Below are 24,396 nucleotides of genomic sequence, written 5' to 3'. Positions count from 1 at the left end.
GATTTTTTTAACCACCCAAAAAGCATCCATGAAAACCCTCTGGGGACTGCAAAAGAAGCGTAATGTATTAACACAATCCTAGCCTTTTTTCAATCAGCAAGCAACAAAGGGCTATTGATACTGGTCAGTATGGTGTTTGTCAGAAGAGTCAGAGGTTCTTGTTCATAACGTGTTTGGTTATGCTCAGTTACGTGCCTTGGGCAACTACACCAGGCTAGATCCCAACTCAGAGCCTGGAGGCTCAAAGTCCTAGCTTCCAGGAGCTCCCCGGCCTGTGGGAGAGGCCAGAGCAGGGAGAGATCAGCAAGGGCCAGGGGCCAGGGAGGGATTTCGAGAGCTTGTGGAGGAGAGACCGAACAGGACCCTCAGGCAGGAACGACTTGGCCTGAGAGTTGATTTTTAACTCCTGCTGTTGCCTGGAGGCTCACACCAGTGAGATTTTTCCTTGAAGGAAGCAATCCTTCTGTGAAACAGAAGGGGAAGTGGGAGACTCGGCACCAGGCCCCCTGTGGACGCTTCTAACTCAGTCATTTAAGTGGCACAGCACCCTGTACTGAGTCTCATTCCCCAGGAGAGGAAGCTGATCTCCAACACTGAGTAACCTTTCCAGGGTCCCACAGTTCCAACTAAGGCTTAAACTTCTGGCTTGGAGAGTTTCCCCAGATCTAGAGCCCCAGGCTGGCAAGCGGGTGCTGGGGCTGGCATGCCACGGAGGGAGTTTTTCCAGGCTTGGTGGCAGCAAGCCAGGCCAAATGTGCATGTCTGGGGCCATGCGAATGGAGCCAGGCTTCTCTCAAAATGGAGCTGATCCGGCCCCAGTGCTGAGCTCACCCCGATCCCAGAGTGAGAAGGTGACCAACCAGGTCCCAGGGCTACTGGACCGGTGTCTCACTCGCCTGCTCTCAGGCCTCCTCATCGACAGTGGTTTTTTCTTGCAGGTCACCAGCCAGAGGGCAGGATGGAGAATGCTCATCTTCCTCCTGATGTGCCTGCTCCAGGGTGAGTCCCAAACAGCCAGACTCAGAGCTTGCACACCCACACCCGAGCCTTCCAGGCTGCAGCCTGGCGGGCACCTCAGTGGCCTTCAGCAACCCCTCCAAAGTACAGGCATTCTCCATGGCTTTGGAGCGAGGGAGTGATTGGATCTGGGCCCAGGGAGAGTGTGGGAGGCAAGAGCTCACACGAAAAGGTGTATGTCTGACCTGATGATCGCTGGGATACTCAGTGTTTTGATCTGTCTCTGCCCTCTTCAATTCAAGTTGACGACTGAAAGTCAGCTGCATTTCCGAGATATGGGTTCCAGGATAGCACTGCTCTATTAGCACTCATTCTAAAATAAATCAAGTGCCAGGCCACAGTACCAGTCATGTAAAGACGAAGACCTTGCCTTAGAGAGTGCAGAGTCTACAAAGAAACCAGATGGGTCAATGAAAACCACATGGATGCATTTTGTTCTTTAGTCAATGCACACTTAGGGAGGGCCTACCCTGTGTCAGGCACTAGGGACAGATGGGCGGAAGTCAAGTTGCAGGCTGGTGTGGTCATCAGGCTCAGACAGGGCAGCACAGTCCTGTCTCCATGCTGTGGCGTCTGGTTTTATTCTGATGGTAATGGGGAGCCACTGAGGAAGGCAGTAAGTGTGTGCCCAGAGTATCCAAGTAGCTGCTTAATAAAAAATGTTGAAAGAGTAAATTAACAAATAAATGCTATGATAACACCCTGATGCTGGGAAAGATTGAAGGCAGGAGGAGAAGGGGATGACAGAGGATGAAATGGTTGGATGGCATCACCAACTCAGTGGACATGAGTTTGAGTAAACTCCAGGAGCTGGTGATGGACAGGGAAGCCTGGTGTGCTGCAGTCCACGGGGTCACAAAGAGTCAGACATGATCTATTGACTGAACAACAAATAATAACACCAAAAACAATTTTGTTTGGCTTATAAACAAATCAGATTTTAATGAATCAAAGGTAGCTAATGTTGGAGCAAGAAACCTCTGTGATGTAATCACACCACCTCTTTATTTTCATCTCTCACTGCCCCCTTTAAAATTTTTCAGTAGGAGCAAGCTTCCTGGCCCCCAGATGAAAACTCAGGCAGGCCCATGATTTTTCAAGTCTCGAAAGTTCTAATTGGATCATTTTAAGTAACCAGTTAAATATTTTGGTGAACCATTTCATCTTCATTCAGAGATATGCCCCCAACCCTGGCCACCCCAGGCCTGCAGTCAGAAAGGTGGGGAGGGGTGTGAGGCTGCCTTCCCCTCTCCCCTGGTCTTTCTCCCCGCCTTGGAGGCAGCTGGCACCTGGGACCCCAACGGGGTCAGAGTGGCGAGTGGGAGGGGAAGCAGGAGGCAGGCTGCTCATACCTGATGGAGTGGCCTGGAGCTCTCTGGCCTGGCAGGCTTCAGAGCTGGCACTTCCTTTTGTGGATGTCTTTGCAGACCCCTCCAGGGGCCATCTCCCCACTGTGGTCCCTGCACACAGAAGACCCCATCTCAGATGGCTGCAGGCTGGTTCTCTCCCCGCTGGGCCCCACCACTGGTCAAAGGTGGGGCCTTTCTCATCCTGTTGCTGGGGCAGAAGTGATCCACCCCAGGCCCAAGCCGGCTCTCCCTGCTCCTGCCACGTGCCCCTTGCACCTCCTCACACCAAGTCAGACTCCAGTCTGCGGTCTCCAACTGCAGACCTCACTTGCCCGTCCCTGCCTGAAGCCACACAGTGGACACTGCTGGGAGATGATGGGTGAATGACAGCAGGGGCACCACCTCCACCAAAGGGGCCCCTGGGAGCCATCACACTGACCCTAAAACGCCAGCCCTTTCTTTACTTCTCACAGTCAACTAGTACAAAATTCCCAAAGCCTTTATCGTACATAACTAAGCGCTTACGTAAGAGTCAGGCTTCCTGAGTGGCTCTAGGGGTAACGAACCTGCCTGCCAATGCAGGAGACATAAGAGACCCAGGCTCGACCCCTGGGTCGGGAAGATCCCCTGGAGGAGAGCACGGCAACCCACTTCACTATTCTTGCCTGGAGAATCCCATGAACAGAGGAACCTTGCGGGCTACAGTCCACGGGGTTGCAAAGAGTCAGACACGGCTGAAGCAACTTGGCACGCACACACGCAAGAGCTACCAGTTATCCACTGAACAAGTTCTTAAGGATGCATGAAATTTGATATTGATAAGAGAAAAAAAATGTACCTTGCGAAAGTTGATTAAGGATTCCTAGTCAGCTCTCAACTGCAAAGTCAGAACACCCCATCCTGCTGATCAATGGGGCTCATAAATCCTCTTGTTCTGCCCCTCCCCCCACACACACATGTAGATCACACACAGATTCCAGAAATCAGAGCGTCATCATTGTTGTCCTGAGATAGTCCTTGTTTGTAATTACAAAGATTCTTGCTTTCTATGATAAGTTGCTATGTAACTTTATCAACAGTGCCATAGTTGCAGTGTGTCATTTAATTAAACCCACAGTGAGTATTGGTCTATCTCTGACATTTATGGTCTTGACTCTTCCTATGATGAGACCTTAAGACATATGCAAGAGGCAAGCCAGCTTTATGGGCATGTGCCCTGTGCAGTCACAGGGCCCCGTTTATAAGATGCCTGGTTTAATGCTCCACTATTGCCTTAGTGAACTCTTAGTAACTTTGGAACGAGAGGTCCTCCATGTTTATTTTGCACTGGGCCTTGCAAATTATGCAGCCAGTCCTGGCAATAGGATTAAACTTTCTTGGGTTCAGAGGTGTTAAACACATGGAGCTCCCCTGATAGCTCAGTTGGTAAAGAATCCGCCTGCAGTGCGGGAGACCCCGGTTCAATTCCTGGGTCAGGAAGGTCCACTGGAGAGGGGATAGACTACCCACTCTAATATTCTTGGCTTCCTTGTGGCTCAGCTGGTAAAGAATCTGCCCACAGTGCGGGAGACCTGGGTTTGATCCCTGGGTTGGGAAGATTCTCTGGAGAAGGGAAAGGCTACCCACTTCAGAATTCTGGGCTGGAGAATTCCATGGACTGCATAGACTGTGGGGTCGCAAAAAGTCAGACACGACTGAGTGACTTTCACTTTCACTTTCAAAGACAGAAAAATTGTAGATGCCAGGCACCCATATTCTAAAGCAAGATGTTGAAGCACCTGGACAGGACTGAGGAGAAAGATGGCAAAGCTGGTCGTTCCAGAAATAGCCCCCCATGTCGTCACCCGCACAATCATCAGAGGTCAAAAAGAAGAGCTCACAATAAGAGCTTTCTGGAAAGAGGCAGTGTGATGCGCCCTGCCCCACCTGTCCGTGAGGGACAGAGGGCTCACCTCTTCCCCACTTTTAGAGGAGTGAGAGAAGGGACCTCTAGGAAGCCACTCAACCAGCTTGCTGTAGCCCCAGCCGTCTCCCAACAGCTTGGTTCCAGCAGGGACCAAATGTGGACCCCAGAGAAGGAGCTGCCCCAGGGCCTCCAGCAAGAGGGCCACCCACAGGGGACTGTGACTTCAACCGGAGGGGCATGCGGCCCCAGGTCACAGGCTTGGTGTCAAGGGGCCATGGAAAGGCCAGCAGGAGCAGAGGCAGTTCCTACCAGGAGGGAACCAATTGCAGAGAGGCCCCGACAGGGAATCTGGGAGGCAACGGGGAAGGATGCGGCCTTGCCCGGAGGATGCCACCTGCAGGCCAGGACTCCTCCTCCCCTCCCCTCTCCCCTCCACGCCCAGCCCCAGAGGGGCCCCAACAGCAGTTCTGAGTAGAGAAAGGGGTCCAGCAAAGCAAAGACCCTGAGCTGTCCCCCTCCCAAACATCAGGCCTCCAAGCATAGCTGGAAGAAAGGAAAACGGCTTCAACTGGATAAGAGATTGGAATTGCAAGAAGCACTGGGCTGTGTGTTTTCTTATCCAAATGAGACTACAAAAGCTACTGTACTTGAAATTACGTCTGAGATTTTGTCAAGGGGCAGAGACATCCCAGAGCCAGTGTGAAGAGGCTGTCAGTGAAAGGGCCGTAGACTGAGCTTCAGCTGTGATCGCAGGCACTGCCAAAGCAGACGTAGTCACAGTTCTGCTCGGCTTTGACGGCAGCCCTTGGTGGTTTCCACTTCTAGAGAAAAGTGAGCAGTGTTGCAAGCGCTGGTCTGAGGAGGTACCGCCAAGCAGGGCAGGATTCCTGTGCTTCCAGCACCCTCTCCTTTCAGCAGCAAGCAAACACTTCTGTTTTTACTATTTAACATCTGTCTTTTTTAAAAAAATGTATTGAAGTATACCTGATTCACAATGTTGTATTAATTTCTGCTGCACCGCAAAGTGAGTCAGTTATACATATATGTATATTCTTTTTCATCTCCTTTTCCATTGTGGTTTGTCAAAGAATACTGAATATAACTCCCTCTGCTATACAGTGGGACCTCGTTGTTCTAGTATCTCTCTTTTACATTCTGTGCAAACAAATCAGGGCCTTTTTTCAGGTGTTGCCTTGGCCCCCTTATAGGTGCTTAGGGGGCAGCTTTTTAAACATCTGCATTTTTAAAAAACATCTGCACTGGAACCCAGTGGCTAGAACCCAGGCTCTGGGCAGACTCTCAGAAGATCAGCTGGCACATGGTAAATTCTATGGTGGTTAGCTGAACAGTGGTAAGATCATTCTTGCATTTTCATGTCTCAGATGGGGCCTTCCACACAGCTCCATTCCACCCCTTGGGGCCACTCCTGATCTGGTGCTAAGCACTGACATTTCTATGTTGGTTCTTTTTAGCTTTCCCGGTGGCTCAGTGGTGAAGAACCCTCCTGTTAATGCAGTAGGCACAGGTTCGATCCCTGGGTCAGGAAGATCCCCCAGAAGAGGAAATGGCAACCCACTCCAGTATTCTTGCTTGGGAAACCCCATGGACAGTGGAGCCTGGCAGGGCCACAGTCCATGGGGGATCACAGAAGAGGCAGACATGACTTTAGCAACTAAACACCTACAACAAAAGCTCTGCTTTCACGGGGGCACTTTCTGACCTGTTCCCTAATTCTAGCACAGTCTGGAGCTCAGAGCTTGTCAAATGGCGACACACTCAGCACTCTTTCTCCATGGACTTTTTTCTCCCTCTGCCTGCAGCCGCCAGTGCACTGACGGGCCCACGGCTGGTGTCCGGGGAGCCTGGGGGAGCTGTGACCATCCGGTGCCGGTACCCCCGCTTGGCCATCAACAGCCACCTGAGGAAGTACTGGTGCCGCCTCAGGCCCCCAACGGGGGTCTGCCGCACCATCGTGTCCACCAACCACTACACGCACCTGCGCTACCGCGGCCGCGTGGCCCTCGCAGACTTCCCGAAAAGAGGCTTGTTCATGGTGAGGCTGTCCCAGCTGACCCCAGAGGATGAGGGGCGCTACCGCTGCGGCCTCGGGAGCTCAAACAACGTGCTTTTCTTCAACATGAACCTGACAGTCTCTCCAGGTCAGGGCCGGCGGCTGGCGGGTCAGGTGTGGTGAATTCTAGGAAGGGGGAGAGACCACAGGAAGCCCAGAGGCCCAGGAGGGCGTTAAACATGAGGACAGTGATGAAAGCTGGGGTCATGCAAGGGCCAAAGGTGCAGGCTTGCATTTCAGAGGGAGGGAAGGTAGATACCAGGGAAAATGGCCCAGTTGCGCCAACGGCCTAATACTAGGGTCTCCCCCTAAGTGATCCCACCCTATTCCCCCTGAACATTGTGGCACGTGTATTTGAAGAGGGTTCCGTGAAGCCAGTGGGTTAGATAATGTGGCTTCTTATGGTCTCGTCTCTTTGTTCAGACGTGTGGAGCAGGTCAGATGGGCAGGACTGAACCCTTCCTAAGACGGAGCCTCTCAGCAGGCGTCCGGCAGCGGCCAGGCCACGGTCCTGTGCAGCCAGTTCCGGAGAGCTGTCTGGAGTCAGGTACCAGGAGTCCAGGGAAGGGCGTCCAGGCTATGAGAGGAGGTGCAGGCAGGCAGGAGTCCAGAGAGAGGACTGTTCAATTAGAGGCTGCTCTCTAACCATCAGCGGACACTGGCCACTCTGCTGTGACTGGAGTTTTTCTTTTTTTTCTCATTTGCAGAGCAGTACGTGAAGGACAGAATGGGGTCCTGGGGCAGTTGGATAGAGAACATGTGGGCATAAAACGAGACAGGAACATAAAGTGTCAATATTCGCAACAGACTGGAGAATACATTTGGCTTTCTCTGTTTTATCCAATATACTGGCCAAAGACTGCACTGCTTAGTGAGGGTACATTCTAGCGGCAAACACCTCAAGCCTGATGTCCTTTGCTAAAGCCTGTAGCCTGCCCAGACAGCCGTCTCATTAGCCCTCCTTCTGCTGTTCACACAGGTCTTTCCAGAACCATCCCCACAGCCACTCTGGCCTATGGTGAGCTCATCACAGGATCCTTTGAAATAGCGTCACCCCGAGCAGCCAAAAGATGCACACGAGGAAACACCCAGACGACAGGAAGACAGAGGACAGGATGGGATACAGTTGCCCTGACTCCAGGAGCCAGGAAAACCACGGCTTCAGCCACGGGAGGGCAAACCCCAGGAGCAGCTGCGGTACTGGCTCCCGGGACAGGCAGCCAGGCAGAGGGCTCCGTCTGGGCAACTGTGCCCACTGTGCAGAGTCCGGCTCCAACAGTCAGGGGCATGACCGGTGCTACAGAGCGGGGTCTGGTGTGGAGCACCAGCAATTCAGAAGCAACCAGGGCCAGGGCCAGCGAAAGAGAGAGGGAAACTACTCCTGGGGCTGACAGGCCAAGCGAGGAGACAGAGAGCGTCAGCGCAACCCCGGGCACCGCTGAGACAGCCGCAGGGAGCGTTAGGCCATCGACCCTGGCCTCAGAAAGATGGATGTGGGAACCCCTCCAAGAGGAGACATCGGCTTCTGAGCCACAGAGCCTGGGCTCCGTTGAAGGGACCATCCCGGCTGCAGCTCTGTGGACCTCAGAGCCAACCCGCATAGAGATGGCATCTGCGGAGGGAAGCGGTGACGGCGACCTGGGCACCCCTGCCAGAGACGGTGGTTCACACGTGATGCCGAGCCAGGCCCTGGCAGCAGGGCCCCTCGGGCCCCCAGCCAGGGAGTCTTCCGTAAAAAGGTAACCCCCAGGCCCGCTCTCCTGGGGCTGCACCTCTGCCTGCTCCCTCAGTGAGCTCAGCTTCACATGCCCTTGGGTCTGCTCATGCCTCTGCTCCCCCTCTGTAGCCTCAGGACAGTGAAGGGCAAAGGTCACGGGGGTCAGAATGCTCCCTCCTTCCAAGGTCCTCCCTGGGAGAATGCCACCTGAGTATTTTCACGTGACTGAGCAAACATCTAAGCAACAGAATATTCAGAATATTTAGGTGGGACTGCTGGGACTTTTGGTTTCTTAAAGATGAGGAAACAAAGCTGCAGCGGGTGGCAAAGTGGGGTGGCGGGTGACTCACCGAAGCCACAGAGAGACACTTGGCGGCAGAGCCAAATGCCTAGCGTGGATTCCCTGACCCTGACTCAGTTCTCTTGGCCCCTGCGGCCCATTGGCAGGGACCCCACACAGGTGGTCGGGGAGGGGCAGGACTGAGGACTTGGAAACCGGGAGGCGGGGGACCGCGTCCCAGGTCAGCAACTAACCGGCCAGCCGTGGGACGAGGGCAGCCGGCCGGCCCAGGCCTCCAGGTCGCCTCTAAAATGAGGGGTGCAGGGCTCTCCAGGCCCCCCTCTCCTGAGCTTTTCTGACGCCCGCTCCTGCTGCTTCCTCGGCAGCGCTTCTCTGGAAGAGAACTTCTGCGGGATCCTGACTCCAGTCTCGTCGGTGCTGTGCCCGCTTATGCTGGTGACCCTTGTTCTGTGGAAAAGGAAGCTCCGGAGGAAAGAGAGCTGTGAGTGGGGTCTAATTCGCCCCAGGCCCGCAGAGGGGAGGGCTCGTTCCCCTCTGACACCCTCAGGACTGGGGCAGGTCTGGGACTGCTGGATGCAGAAATGCTAAATGCTAGTCTGGGCCATGCTAGCCAAGCCTGGCCTTGGTTCCTTTCTCTGTCAAATGGGAAAGTCATCTGTTTATTTATGTCCTGGTGATGTCCGAGAGCCTAGGGAGACGTTCTTCAGAGAATGGTGAGACTGTTGCTCAGTGTAGGCCTAGGAACCACGTAAACAATGCTGGCAGCAGACAGGAGTGCAGGGCCCAGAGGTGCAGCCAAACCATACCTGCACCCTCTGCAGACCTCTTACAGCACCAGGCCCAGGTTTAAACACATCTAAAGCGACTGCTCCACGGTGGTTAGATGTGGCAAAGAAAGGGTGAGATACTCTGGGAGCAAGCAAAAGGGGCTAAGCTTCCCAGACCCAGGGCCCTGAAAGCCTGGCCCAGTCTCTGCGGATCTAAGGGTCTGATTAGAAACTGTCTGTGTCAGGAAGTCCTTGACGCTTGCAGCGGGTGAGGGTGTTCTTGGGGAATCAGGCTCAGCGCCCAGGACCCTCACATCTTGCTCTGTGTCTGTGCAGCTCAGAAGACAGGAAGGTCATCAGGGGTCACCTTGATTCAGATGACACAGTCGCGGGAGCTGGGCCTCCAGCCAGGCCAGCCACCCCAGGTGGGAAGGAAGAGGCTCCAGGTTGACCCTCCTCCTCTCCACACCAGACTGAGTCTCCCAGCAAGAGACCCGGGACCCTAAGGAATGGAAGGATAAGCCACTCGGTCACTGTGGAAGCGGAACCAGGACTGAATACCGTAGCCCAGCTTCTTCTCTTCCTTCCTCCACGTGAATAAGTTGGGGCAGAGGGAGCTGGGGGAATGGGACTCCATCTAGGGAGACAAAGGCTGGGCCAAGGAAGGTGGAACATTTTCCACGGCCATAAGTGACACTGTGACTCAAAGAAGGCTGCAAGACAGAATCAGTTCACTACTGGTGGAGGTCAGCGGACCCGGATAAGGCATGAAATTTCCATTCCTGGAGGTCTGAAAATATGAGAGGCTTCCAATCAGAATGCAATGTTAACAAAATTTCAACCGTCACTCCTAGCCCTCGTAGGCGCCCCCTTTTCTGATGTCTGTTAGCACCCAGCCTACTGCACACGTTTGACTCATTCCCAGTAGATTCTAAGCTCTAGGGGCAGTGATTGTGTGTTGCCCTTCTTACTACATCCCTGAAGAACTTCAGCTCAGTAGAGCCCCCAATAAATAACCTTATTGAATGGCTGACTGGAGAGGTGTGGTCTCTGTGGCCTCTGGTGACCCTGCCCATGAAGATGCTCTGAAGCGCTTTCAATGTGCGGTGGGGGGGGCGGGGGGGGACGGCCCATAGATGATCCCACAGGTCCCTACATGGGGACCAAGAGGAAGAACACTTGTTCCCCGTTCATCCCTCCCCATTTGGCCCCATACTCACTATGCTGTAGACCTTTTGACCCAGTCAAGATTTTCTGGGATTTTCCTAAGTTCATGAAGGAGAAGGGTATTTTTCAGTAGATTCTCATCTTCTTCATAAAGCTCCTCTTATTCAACTGCTTATAATTCCCCGATGCCAAGGACTGTTGATAAAGCTGGAAAGCGGTTATGGTAAGAGGGGTGGATAAGAAAGGAGATGGCCAAGAGGAATTTTATGTGGATTCTGCTTTGCGACCATGTCATCACGTGCTTGTTGGGGGTTTGCACTGGTCCCAGGTGTCACGTCTCATCAAGTGTCACCTCTGCTCTGTCACGTTGCCAGATCTGTCAGCAAGCTGTCTGAGCTTCACGTTTGGACAGAGCAGCCCTCAAGCAATGGAAGAGAAGGGAAAGAAAGGCTCCAGCATCGAGTCAGGAATTGTCAGGGAGATATTCCCAGAAGGCTCAGCCCTGCCTCCTAAGCGCCCAGCAGCACCACAAATCCTACCTTGCTGCCTCTGCAAAGCTGGGGCTGAACCCAGACACTGTCCAGAGAGCATAAATATGATACGCTCTTCATGGTTTGGGAGAGAAAGGCTCACTGTTTTGGATAAGCAGTGGAGTTGCCTGCACCTAACCAAATGGATTACAGAAGTTCAGCACTAATAGATCCTCAGAGATCAATCAGTCTAAAACCCACTGCCCAGGGTGAGATAACTGAGACCCTGTGGCAGCAAAACAGCTTGCTGAAAGGCTCTCAGGTAACCCAGTTAGGAATGGCAGGATGAGGACGAGAAAAGGGAACTCGTGACTTTGACCTAGTGCTTTCCTCACTTCACCTTTGCTAAACACCAGATCAGAGCAAAGCTCATCATCGAGAATCAAAGACACCACACCCCTGGCTCTAGACCATCTTCATGCACGTGATCGCAGGGGCCTGCCTCAAACACCTGCAAAGAGACAGAAGAGCCACCATCATCCCATCCAGCCGATGTGGAAACAGGCCCTCAGGGGTATAGAGTTCAGCCACAGTCCCTCAGCTCACTGCATGCAGGAATGGGAGCAAGTCCAGACTGTATAGGACCTCTCCACAGTGTTTTCCAGAGGCATCCACAAAACGCTAGCTTCTGAGGACTGTTACAAGCTATTCTGAGGAAAAGGTTTGGTAGATCAAAGAAATCTGGGAAACATGGCTTAAACCAAAAGCGGGTTTTGTGCAGGAGTTTTGGAAGACTTTCAGAGGTTAAAGTGTCTGCCTGTAATGCAGGAGACCTGGGTTTGATCCCTGGATCAGGAAGATCCCCTGGAGAAGGAAATGGCAACCCACTCCAGTATTCTTGCCTAGAGAATCCCATGGACAGAGAAGCCTGGTGGGCTACAGTCCACGGGGTCGCAAAGAGTTGGACACGACTGAGTGACTTCACACTTAATACATCAAGGTGCATTGTGAATAGCCCTGGTGGGAGGCTCAGGGGACATTGTACGTGTTACCCCAGGTTTTGGACTATCGTGTTTAGCCTGAAGTGACCTCACAGGACTGGGCTCCTCAAATCACTCCTTGTTTGGGGAAGCCAGATGCACTGAATCAGGGGTCACAAACCTTTTCTATAAAGGGCCAGAGAACAAATACTTCAGACTTTGCAGGCTGTAAAGCCTCTCTTGCAACTGCTCCACTCCTCCCTGGCAGCCCAGAAGTGGCCAAAAACCATCCTGAAGTGAATAACTTTTGGCTGTGTTCCAACAAAACTATTTACAGAAGCAGGCCACAGGCTGGATCTGGCTCAAGAGTGGTAATTAATTTACAGCCTTAATGCCAATCCCTGCATTAAACCGTAAAACCAACTGAGGCTCTGCACTTCCCACTCTGATATGAAGGATCTGACTCCAACCTCCTCAACAGCTTCCCTTGGCCACCCTTGGCTGGCACCTTCCTCCTTCTGAGCCCCTGTAAGCCCCTGTCTGGGATGCAGTGGTTGGGCATTCTGCCTGACCACCTGCCTGGGGGTAGGGAGGGCACCTGCCGGCCAGGGTGTTGTCCAAGGGGTTGGACAGGGGTCAGGGGCAGCTTCCAGAAGTAGGAGAGGCTGCCAAACCAGAGTGTTCCAGGGAAAGCTGAGGTCCACCAGCGAGGAGAGCCAGTACAAGCTCAAAGGGATGGAGCAGAGCCAAGACCAAAGTCTTTGGAGCTGAACAGAGATAAGATCTGAGTGAAATCTTGGCCAGGAAGGAAGTGGGGGAACCCCTAAGGCTTCAAGCACTCCTTTATGGGCTTAACGCACTCCTTTATGGGCTAACGGATACCTGGAGAGGGGCAGGGGCCTGGATTTAAAGGGCCAGAGGCAAAGGAGGCTAAGAAGGCCATGGCCACTGCTGGGAACTGTCAACACTCCGGTTTTAATCTCTTATCCCCAGCTAGCTTGATACCCACATCTCTGGGACGAGGAGCAGGGGGACTTCCATCTCTGAAGCTGGAATCAGCCAAGTGTCCATGGGAAATATCCAAGACACAGGGAAGCACTCCCTTTCCTAAGATCAAGCATGTTCTCTGGATTAGGGAGCAACCCTCCCAGTCTCACCTTGCTACATAACAATGCTGCTGCTGTTCATTGAGTATCTCTACCAAGCAGGCACACTCCTGGGTGTTTTCACGTTCTACATTCACTCGATGCAACATTTCTATAAAGTAGGCAAGATAATCCCCATTTGACAGATGAGAAGACTGAGGAGACAGAAAGAGGCCGGGAGCCACTGAACACAAGGCAGCCACAAACGCAATCCTTGGTCATGGCACTGCACCGCCATGCTTGAACTTACAGCCTGCTTATTTTGGTCACACGCTTCCCTGTTTAAGATTCTAGAGAAGTCTTTGTTTTCCTCTTTTAGGCCTGTGTGTAAAAAGTCTCATAATCATTTCCAGTAATTTGTTCTCTTCAGTCACTGAGCTGACCTATTCCTGTCCTGGCTAAGTGAAGTGGAAAAGTTCAGAGAGCTGGAACTAAGAGCGAAAACTTCACTGACCAGTCCTGAGGTCCTTACTGGCATTTGCAAAAATCGAGCTCAGATCCTAACCGCTTGCAGGGGTGTCCATCTGTCACAGGTAACTCAGGACAAGCGCTTGACTTGGCAGCCAACTTATACTCTCCACAAGGGTTTGGGGGGTTTCTTCCTCTCCTCCAGGAGCCAGTGGGGTCTGGGAAGTACAGAATCAGCTCCCGTCAGATACAGAGAGGGAGGTATTTCCACGAAAGGACTTACACCTCGCTTCAGTCAAGTATTATTTTAGACATGTATTATGTGATTATTTTCCATTGGTGCGGATAATCCAGGGCTAAGGGCTTGACAAAGGTCGAATGGAGAATGGAGAGCCCGTAGTAAAGGAAGTACTCTCTGTGGGTGGTGCTGCTTGCCAAGTCCAGGGCCACCAAGCCCTCCATGTTTCTTGAAGTGACACAGCGTGACTTACAGGCACTGGGCCTACCAGACCAAACTGCTCCCCTCACTGTCAACAAGGGGCTGAGCCATCACCCCACGGCCCACCGTCCAAGGGGGCAGCTGAAACCCAGATGGGCAGCAGAGAGGTGCCAGCTGCCAGAATGGACCCGATGCCGCAGTCCTAGAGGCCCGTAGACATCACGAGCACTGAAGCGCTGAGTCAGGGGGCCGCTGTTTGCTTCCTGGTCTTGTTTGGCTGAAACGTTCCCTGATTAGCATCTCGGGTTTTCTGTTCTGCCTCTTCCAGTCTCTGACCAAGTTCCCATCCTTTGCCTGTTTGTTGCCTTGATGTAGACCTACCAGTTTTGCTCTGAGCATACAGGTTCAGTTAACAAGGGCCACTTCTTTTCCTAACGTTACAGATTCCTGGTTCCCCAACCCTGAGTATCTTAGAAGGAAGAAAGCCATGATGACGTGACTGAAAGCATTTTCCAAGTTGTCCCATAATCTGACGATGTTGTACTTCAGACAAGAGCTCAGGAAGGGGGCCCTGGGGAGTTTGTTTCTTTAAATCCTGGCATGGGAAGGACAGACTGGTTAGGAAATACAACTCTCCCCCACCCGTGTAGCACAGACAGCTGAAAACCAACTACAGTATACGTCACTGGAAAGAAGCAGATTGTATACCATTGTACAGATGGGAATGTTGAGGCTCGGATGGGCACGGGCTGCAGGGGATCTCAGAGGATGTGTTTTTAATGGCTGCCGCCAGGCAAAGCTTGGGCTAAAGGCCAAGCTCAGACCAGGAACAAGGAAACAGCAAGTTTTCAGGAGGACCCCGGTGGCTTATGAGAGGGGCTGGGCCCTGCCGCCTGACACTCCACCTATTGACTTTGGATGTCTGCTCTGAAAATCTTCCTTCTTCCGCCCCTCCCTGGCCAGGGGATACAGGCAGTAGAGGGCAAGAGAGTGGTTTGGTAACTTCAGAAAAGACTTGCTCATTTGTTCCTGCCTCGCAGAATCAGGGAATAAAAGCTCTCTGGGGTCCCGGAATTGGCCTGGGGGAAACTGAGGGAGCCTGGTGACCGAAGCCGATTTTCCACTTCCAGGATCTTTCACGTTCAGTTTCGACACTTCTAGCCTCCTCGGGCTCAGGCGTGCCCACCGCCGTCTCTGCCATCACACCCCCACCAGTCACAACGATCGAGTACAGACAACCCCCGCTCCCGCCCCACTCCAGAAGGCCTAGAAGAAATGCCATTTTCACTTTCTAATTAGGAATCAATGGAGCTAGGAAAACAGTGAGGGGCTGGACATCTGGGCAGTGACAGGGAAGCAGGTTGTCAGGGAGAAGGAGGTGACTCAGTGAGTTCATGGAGATGGAAGAAAAGATCTGAGGCCCCGGTGCACACACGTGGCCAGCCGGTGGCTCTCTGCGACACATCCAGTGACCTGAACCTTGAATTTGCTAGCACCCCTCCTCCCCTCACACTCCCCTCACACCTGCCGCCCAGCATGGCACTGTGACTTTTCCCTCATTGTGGCTGTTCTTGGCATGGACACGAAGCTGCCAGGTCATAGACACTCTGCTCCGAGCCCCCTAAGAAGGGCCCTGTGGAGCCCCTGTGAAATCACCCACCAGCCAGGCCAACATTTATAAGGAAGCTTCCTCCTACTTACTTCCTGACGAGGAGGTTCACCAGAAAACCTCTGAACATAAGTCTGGGCTCAGAGATGCCTCCAAAATCTGACCCGAGCTAAGCCAGGCCAACTGGACTGTTCCAGTCTGGGGCTCCAGGCAGTGACCACACAGGGACCACACTGCCAAGCTGAGCAAAAGTGCAGTCATCCACGTCCCAGGCCCTCTCTCAAGCCCCAAAGGTGAAATTAAAACAGCAAGAGCCAACGCTGTGCTCCTGCCGGTGGATGACAGCTGGGCCAGGAAATACTAGACCATTATTTGCCGATGGCAAGGCAGGCAACCTGGGCATAAATAACCCCAAATGGTCCACTTCCTTAAAAAAACAGGGTTTGGGGGGAGAGGGGCTTGGTATTTAGCTTTTGCAGTCACTGTCAAAATTCTCTTTTCCAGCGATTGTTACTAAAATGCTCTAAAAATGCTTACCAAGAAATGCTCGATTTCAGGGCTGGCTGGCCTGGGATTAAACATTGACTGCAGACAAGAGTTAAACATTGATCAGCTAAAGACCTGCACATGGGAGCAGAGAGCTGGCAGCAAACAGCAGTGGTAGGCACTTCCTCTCTCCACTCTTATCCCACTTGTCCCGCAAAGCCGCATTCATGAGGACTGTCCCCAGTGAGCAATGCTGAAAGGGCAGTGGAGATCTGAGGAAGGACCAGATAGCGTAGGCCTCCCCTTCTCTCTTGGTGGCTGGGTCAGCCCAGGGTCTGGGAGCTTCATACTGGTAGTGCCTGGGGGCCTGTGGACCTGGCCTTCTCCAGTCTTGGCGGGATCAATTCAGTGCAAATGGGAGCCCTTGGCTGCCTGGGAAAACAGACTTCAAAAGATTCATCCGGGGGAGTAAAGGCTTTGGGAAGTGGAGGAAAGTGCTCAATGTTGGGAGACCTCGGTTCTCGACCCATCCATGCCATCAGCTCACTGTGCAAACCTGGCCAAGTCCTCCCACTTCCCTGCCCTTGGTTCCTCACGGGTCAGCGAGGAAATCAGTCCTTTCCAACAGCCTATGCTGTCCCTGTGCTGAACCATCAACACCTTCTAGATGCCAGCCACTGTCCATATTATACTTAATCTCCACACCATAGTAATGGGGTAAAGATAATTAGCCCCATTTTATAAATGAGAAAACCAAGGCCCAGAGACACTAAATAACTTGTCAATGAGCCCCCTGCTAGGAGGTGACAGGACTTGGATGTGAACCCGGAGAGTTCCAGGTCTGGTGTGTGGGAGATTTCCCAAGGCTGCCTGGCTGGCGTGTGGGGCTGATGACTCTTCAGTTAGACAAGAAGCCCTTGGGGAACAGGGATGCACACCCCTGCATGTCTCAAATTTCCCTGGACCTCGAACTTGCTGTGGGGCATAGTTTTGCGGTAGACTGATTGAACAACAGGTCACAGACACAGCAGAAGTTTGTGGTAGGCTGAACAATGGCCTTCCAAAGACAGGCCCACCTCTGATCTCTAGAATCTATAAGTGTTACCTTCTTTGAGAAAAGGGTCTTTGCAGATGTAATTCAGTTCAGGATCTTGAGATGAGATCATCCTGGATTATCTAGACAGACCCCAAAGGCTATCACAAGTGTCCTTATAAGAGAGGCAGAGAAACATTTGAGACACACAGAAGACAATGTGAGCCAAGGACACAGCTCAGAGTGGTGCGGCTACAAGGCAAAGAGGGCCAAGGAATGCCAGCAGCCACCAGGAGCTGGAAGAAACAAGGGTCTGGTTCTTCCCCTGAGCCTCCGAGGGAGACCTGAGCCCCCGAGGGAGACCTGAGCCCACACCCTGATCTCCGACGTTGGCCTTCCAAGAAGGAACACTTTTCAGCTGTTTTAGGACACCCTGGTTGTGGTCACTCGTTGCATCGCATTGAAGCTAATGCGATGCTCAATCAAAACACAGAGTCCTAGAACAGGGAAAGCCTTGGAGGTCAGTTGGTCCAGTGCCCCGGTTTAACAGATGAAACACCTGCAGCCCTGAAGGGGGAAGCGGTTTGGCGAAGGTCGCTCAGTAAGTTAAAGCCGGGTACAGGCTCGCTGACCCCAGGCCAGGGCTCCCCAACTGATTCGTGCCGAGTCCCAGAGTCGTGAAAGGCAAATGAGACTTTCTCATTATTATTTTCCTCTCTGATTATTATTTTAAGAGGGAGGGGGAGCTCTTAAACAGATGAAGCACTGTCCATCTTGGAGGTGTAACTCCTGCTTTTACCGTCATCACTCTCGAGTCGGGGGGCCACTCTCCTCCCCCAGGACTGGGAGGCACGGCCTATGTCTTGGGGCCACTGGGTTCCCGGTGGGGAAACCGCAGCGAAAGATGGGAAGCTGGGGGACTGCAGTCACACCGCTACCACGTGGCTGAGCCCAAAATAGGACGCAGGGTTCTGACTTCACAACTCTCCCCTGGTTCTGCTTCTCATTTGCTTCTTTCCCTAAGCTGGGTCAGCAGGCAACGTGGACTTGGGGTACGTGTGGGGGCATGGGCACTGTCAGCTAAGATGGTCTGGGGGACTCCTGGGAACACACCAGGACATGATCCGGGAAATGTCCCGTCATCACAGACTGCAGGGCTGGGAGAGGAGCCCTGGGCCCCCCAGGTAGCCTGAGAAGCAGCTGTTTCCTGGACATGCTTCCCTCCCTCCCCACAGGCCCGTAACTCATCAAGGTTGTGTCCTAGGGCTCAGTGGATCCCCCTTAAGCCAGACTCCAGACAACTAGACACAAGGTGGCCCTGATTTGGGGAAAGTGGGTAAATGAGAATAAGAGAACAAAACCTACAAACAGCTTGATGATCAAATTCCAAAGAAGAGAGAAATAAGAAGGAAAAACCTTTGAAAGGAGCCGTATAACCTGGCAGAACTAGAATTTTCCCTTCAGTGTCCCCAAACCTTCTCCACCTCCCCTCACACTCTCCCACTTCATAGTGACCCTGGGGCTAGGGAAGGGGACGGCTGAGCGGGGAAGAAAGATGGCTCAGCTACCCATGCGTCTCTGTGCCTGTCATCCCCCCATCACCGCGGGGCTTGGTCCAGGGCTGCCGCTGGAGAGGAGACTGACATTGATGGAGAGACCCCCCAAGGGTTTGGGGATGCCAGACAAGGGGGCCTGCGCCTTGCTTGTCCTGTATGGAGCCCTGGGGTCGGCATCTTACCAATGTCCACTGAAGCCCCAGTTACGTGGGGCAGGTGAGCGCAGAAAGCTACAAGGGTGTTGGGGAAAATGAGGCTCTGCAGCACGGGATCTGAAAGTACCAGGAAAATGTGAGTGAGCCACACTTGCCCTGCACACACTGGAGGTCCTACCTGCAGGAGCCCAGACGCAGAGACAAGGAGACCCAGGGCTGGCAACAGACCTTTCAAGATGGGCCGGCGTAAAGGCCACCAGCCAGCAGGAGGGGTCACACCGCAGCGGACGGGGCTATTCCCTTCTAGGGCATGAGGCCCACTCAGAGCCAACGCAGGGGGCTCCTTCCCTCCGTCTTGACAGTCACACTCGTGCAAGCCGCCCCCTCACCAAGACTGGTTCCCCCAGGGTTCACAGAAACACCAGAGCAGAGACAGGGGGACAGAAAGGAAAGCCAACCCAGAATGAGACTGAGTTTTAAATCAGGAGGAAAGTGAACGAGATATCACTGAATCGGACCAACTTTACCTATAAGTGACTAGGTAACTTTTTTCCAACATCAGTCACACTATGGCTTTAAGGCCTGAAAAAAAAGCTGTATAATAGAAAACAAGGTTTATTTTCCCTCCATCCAAACCCATGACCTCAGGCTGATAGCCCACTGTGACTGAGTGGGTAGCTAAAATAAGACCCGGGTTCTGCCTGCCTTGTATTTTTTCCGGGACTCTATTTCCCCTTTCCTTCTTCCCCTTCTGGGGTCCGGCCTGCAGGACGCTGTAGAAAGAGCCTGGGCCGGCCCTGGACAGGTAGGACTGGGTGGGATTCCTGCAAGGGGTGGGTGTGTGAGGGTGGGGGGAGCACACGGGTGTTGGGGAGGGGGCTCCACGTGTATGACTCGGACGGAGATCGTTTGGGGAACTCCTGGGAGTCCTAACCAGGTCAGGTCAGGGAAACCACCAAAGACTAACCGAGTCAGGGAGGGAGGCTTCTACCGCCGCTCAGACAGTCAGCGCTCACTTTGCCGAGTGAGGCGCCAAGCCTGGGTCCCAACAAGACCCTGAGCTCTGTCATTCCTGGGACCCCAGGGTAGCCAGAGCCTCCAGCTCCTCTAGCATGTAAGAGGGGAAAAACATGGTCCCCCGGGTCCTGGGGGCTCTGGGACTGATGAAAGGGGCTCTGCAGGAGACGCAGAAAGAGTGGACTTAATCCAGGGAGTGGGGGACGGGTCCCCAGGTGCGTGGAGATGCGAGGCTATTCCTGCCACCTGTACCCCTTCAAATGCGTATCAGCTCTGCACTGATATCTGGAGCTAGCCTCAGCCTGTAGCTTTGATATCACTCTGTCTATTTTACAGCTGAAAAAGAAATCATGAAGGGGACTTGCCTAAGATCTTGCAGCTGGAAAGCAAACAGAACAGGCTCTCCATGCTTGATACCCTGTCTCCCATTCTGCAGGTGCAATGATGGGGGACTCCCAAGTAACAGAGTCTCCCCAAGGTCAAGGGGAAGCAAGTGGAGCCAGGCAGGAAGGCGGAAAGGAAAGGAAAGCAAGGGCTCTGTGGGAGTCACGTGCCGCTGGCCAGCCGCCATGCCCATGGGAGAGTGTCCCTTTAAGAGCCCAGGTGTGGGTCAAGCACCACACAGTTTCAGTTTTGGCAGCAGCATCCAGTGTCCCGTCGGAGGCTTCTAGAAAAGCCAGGGCTGCGGACTGGTCAGCAAGCGGTGCTCCCGAAGCTGACAGGATAGGAGGAAGGAGCTCAAAGTAAGTGGGGCTGCTCTGGGGTCCCCGAAAGGATGCCATCTGGGAAGGGCCCTCTGCACGCACAACCCCAGTCCCCAAAAAGGGGATGAGGGGAACGTGGCCACCACCCGCGTGCCCAAGCGTGTCATGGGGGAGCTGATGGGCACAAGCCCAGGTGCATCCCAGAGAGACAAAGCGAGGTCCAGGGGTGAACGCTCGGCAGGGGGAGGAAGGGATGTCTGGGCTTGGCACATGGCGTTCTGCTCAAAATTTGGTCTCTGAGTTCCCTCCTAATTCCTCCATAATTTACCTGTGGCCTTAGGCAAGTCACCTAATTGCTCTCTCAGCCTCTGTTTCCTAATGTGCAAAATGGGCATAAAATAAGGCCGATCACTTAAGGGTGATGTGAGATTCAAATGAAAAAAGATGTGTGAAATCGCTTTGAAAACTCTAGAGCAAAATAACAGTTGTTTTGGTGTTTTCCAATTCAGTTCAGTTATTCCAGGCTATTGAGCACCAGACCAACCCAGATAGGATAATGCAGGTCCTGGTACAAGGCAGGTACCCTTCTAGTCCTTGAAGATTTCTCCTTTCAGCTTTCTGGTGGAGGCACATGCAGTCCATTTTTCTGGGTTTTGAAGACACCCTGAGATCCTTTCCAACTTCCACCCCACTTTGCTCTCACAGATCCCTGCCACCCCAAGGTATAATGTGCATCACCGTTTCATCCTATACCTGCGAAGCTGGGAAAGATGAAGTCCTTCCCAGGAAAGTGAGTTAGGCGGGCAGAGCCCCCTGCCAGGCGCAGGCAGCCTTCTTCACTCCTCAGGTTCCTGTTGCCTCTGCAGCCAGGAGACCTCAGACACCAGCTCTCTTATCCTGACAGTGCCCCAGGCCAGCCAGGGGACCCTCAGCACAAGTGCAGCTGCTCTGCCAGCTACATCCCTCACCAGCCCCACTGCGTGCCACTGCCCCAGGTCACCTACGCGGCCAGCGCTGTTTCGCACCACAGCCTTCGCTGTCACTCTCCCCCTTCACTAGGGGAATTACAAGTCCCTGAACATCTGGAGTTGGGGTGTGTCAATTCGTGGGTTAGTGCAGAAGGTGGCTGTCTATGCTCAGAGCAGGTTTTGAAACTCTCCATCCATCATCCCTCGCCCTGCCCTTGGGTGTGGTGATGTGGCCGACAGAGCAACAAACCAGGAGCCAGGAGAGCAGCTGGCTCTGTTGTCTCTGCCTGTCTCTTGGAACCTCTGGACTCTGTGGCTTTATTTTACAAACAGCGTAACAGCAGCAGCTTCCAGGTAGAAAACACGCTTTTCCTTGGCTTTCTCAGCTTCATCTTCTTCCTACCTGAAACAAACCCAGTGGGAGGCGGGGTAGGAGTCATAAGCCTGTGTTACAGTTGAGGAAACTGAGGCTGTGAATTAATGTGAGTGGCGTAAGGTCACCCAGCAGGTATAAATGACAACATTTGGATGCAGTCATTTTGGTATGGTCATGGGGATATTTTGACATCACCTAAAAAAACACGATACACAATTTTTTAAAAAGTAGCACACGCATGTGCTCAGCAGAGACCCCCGCACCTACGTCTTGCCCCGTCTCTGGGTGGGCGGGGGCTGGGATCCCAAAGACCCTGGCATTGACACAGTGTGATGGACTGGAAAGAAGTTTTGGAGGCCTTGTGTCTGGTTACAGGAAACAAATGTAACCTGCCATACATATGGTAAGTGCCGAATAAATAGCAGCCATTATTAATTTTCAGGAAGAAATTCTGTTGGCACCTACCCCCTGAGTTCAAACACAGTCTTTTCACAGGAACCACCTTTCCTGTGAAAAGCAGAGAGGAGAGAATTGGACTAAGTTCTCCTCTAAGACTGGATTTCCTGCTCCTGCCCCTTCTGACTGCTTCCTCTCCACTTTAAGACCCTCTGCTGGACAGCGCAGTAACTAAAACCTTGTATGCTTGATCCAGAGTGCCTGAATCTGAGCCCCATCCCAGTCACTTACCTGCTGTGTGACTTTGGGCAAGCGTCTTACTTCTCTGGACGGCCACTGTCTCATTTGTGAAATGAGTTTACCCATTGTACCCTACCTCCCAGGGTAACTGTGAGGACCAAAGGAGTTAACACATGTAAAGCGCCTGGAAGTGGCTCCGTTGTGCCGGCTCAAGTCAGGATCCCTCACCTGTAACCTAGTCCCTGGCACACATCTGCTCTTTCCGGCGTGACGGTCCAATCTGAACAGCTCACCCCAGTCTTCGAAGGATGCTCAGCAAACAGATGTCTGTTCGCTCACTCTGAGACAGGAAAAAGAGAAGACTGTGTTGATTTTAAAGAGGATGTGGGGAAAGAACTGTTATTTTTAAGCCAGATACCCTACTTAAGACTTTACATATGTCGCCTCATTTAATCCTTATGGTGACTCACTAGACTAGATGCAATTGTCTCCAGTTTACAGATGAACAGTGGGGCTCAATGGATTTAAATAGTCTGCCCCAAATCACGCAATCCTCAAGTGAGAGAGCCAACAGCCGACCTGAGGAGTCCCTACGCTGCGCTACTCTCTAAGTGCACAGCACTCGTGAGAGTCAAGCGCATAAGCCCCTCAGCCTCCTGTGCTAACAAGTAACTGCAGCCTCTTACAGTGGAAGAGCACTTTACACTATTGGGGGTGCCTCTATATGTATTAACCATCGTCCTCCATCCCAGGGTAGCCCCTCAACTAGACGAGTCAGGGATGACAATACCCATTTTACAGATGGGAGAGTTGAGCCAGCACATTTTGCCCAAGTGGGAGACCTCTTCTGGTAGCCTGTGACAGAGCAGAACTCAGGACCTCTGAGTCTCTTCCACCCTCCCTCGAGCTACTGTCCCGTGAGCACCCAGAACAAAGAAGGCATTGGGCAAAGTGAGAGAAATCAGCCCTGACTTTGTCCTTCTCAGAGAGGGAATGAGGCCATAACCATTCCCAATCTGATCGGTCTTTTCTGAACAGCTGGTCCTGTTCAGAACAGCCAGGCACTCCCTGGAGAGCAAGGCCTCCTGGAGATGGGGAGATGGATCTCAGTTGGCCCTGCCTTCCAGGAGCTTGCCATCTGGTAGAGTGGGTGAGATAAACACCCACAGACCGAGCTAGGACAGGATAGAGTCAGCAACAGGGCTTCCCAGTCTCTGTTGAAAGGCCATCTGAAAATCTACAAGCCTTATTCCCAGAGCTTCGTGAAGCCTGGATTCCATGCGTTGAATTTCTGCTGAAGTTTTACATGCCTACTTTTGACAGGGATGGGGCCAGAAAGTCTTGAATCTTCCTAGCTCATCCCTTCTTTGGAACCTGTGGCTTCTCTCTCCATCTCCCTGCTCTCTGGAGCTTCAGTGCCTTTTCTCCAACATTGCCTGTGCTTGAAGATCCTCACATATTCCAGGGCTTACGTAAACTATATAACCTCTCTTACAACCCTGCCTGTCATTACAAGCCTGAGGCCCTCCAAACTCCATGGACTGCGCTCCCTCCTCTAGCAGTGCCGTGGTTTCCAGGCTCACCCTCGTGTGCGCTCGGCCTCTGCATGCACAGGAGAAGAGAGTGATAGGTCCACACGGACTTGAGCAGTGCCTCTCCTAGCCATCAGTCCAGGCCAAGGAAAGCCCCTGCCCCAGCCAGGCCAGCTGCTCCCTGCTTCTCTGAGCCCCAAGCTCCCTGCTGCCCAAGTTCACACTCACAGGAAGTCAGAAACTGCCAGCATGGCTTCAAGCCCCCCATGCTGCCTGCTCTCTCTTCCCTCCAAAGCCCCGAGGACCGTGAGAGCCTTAACTGTCCCTCTGCTGTGAGCCAAGCCAGTGACAAGCCCAGAGCTATTGAAGGCCATATGCTCACCAGCAGCCAAGCCAGGCCCTGGTCCAGAAGACCCTCTCCCTCTGATAGAGAAGAAAGCCTGAACTGAGACGAACAAACATGTGACTCTCAACCACGAGAGCTAAAGATCAGTCACTCTGACTGAAGGCAAGCTAGCTAGAGTAATTTTATAAGATGGTAGACTCTATTCTTCAGCAGGGCCTATACCTAGCCCCAACCTGCAATT

At 52.9% G+C, this 24,396-nt stretch overlaps 2 protein-coding genes across 2 annotated transcripts in view; both read left to right on the top strand.

Moving 5' to 3' along the window:
- The first annotated feature begins 770 nt into the window (after positions 1-770).
- FCAMR (Fc alpha and mu receptor) overlaps positions 771-24,396 on the top strand; it is a 24,867-nt gene continuing 1,241 nt past the window's right edge. The window contains exons 1-6 of the mRNA XM_068986399.1: positions 771-999; positions 6,093-6,431; positions 7,323-8,082; positions 8,727-8,842; positions 9,465-9,553; positions 21,164-21,318. Coding sequence (XP_068842500.1) covers positions 771-999; positions 6,093-6,431; positions 7,323-8,082; positions 8,727-8,842; positions 9,465-9,553; positions 21,164-21,318 — 1,688 coding nt within the window. The remainder of the gene's footprint in view (positions 1,000-6,092; positions 6,432-7,322; positions 8,083-8,726; positions 8,843-9,464; positions 9,554-21,163; positions 21,319-24,396) is intronic.
- Positions 20,216-24,396, top strand: part of PIGR (polymeric immunoglobulin receptor) — a 17,928-nt gene continuing 13,747 nt past the window's right edge. The window contains exon 1 of the mRNA XM_068985627.1: positions 20,216-20,336. The gene's annotated coding sequence lies outside the window, so the exon portion shown is untranslated. The remainder of the gene's footprint in view (positions 20,337-24,396) is intronic.

This window comes from Capricornis sumatraensis, chromosome 14 (genome assembly GCF_032405125.1).
Source record: "Capricornis sumatraensis isolate serow.1 chromosome 14, serow.2, whole genome shotgun sequence".
NCBI lineage: Eukaryota > Metazoa > Chordata > Mammalia > Artiodactyla > Bovidae > Capricornis > Capricornis sumatraensis.
This window is presented reverse-complemented; position numbering and strand designations above follow the sequence as displayed.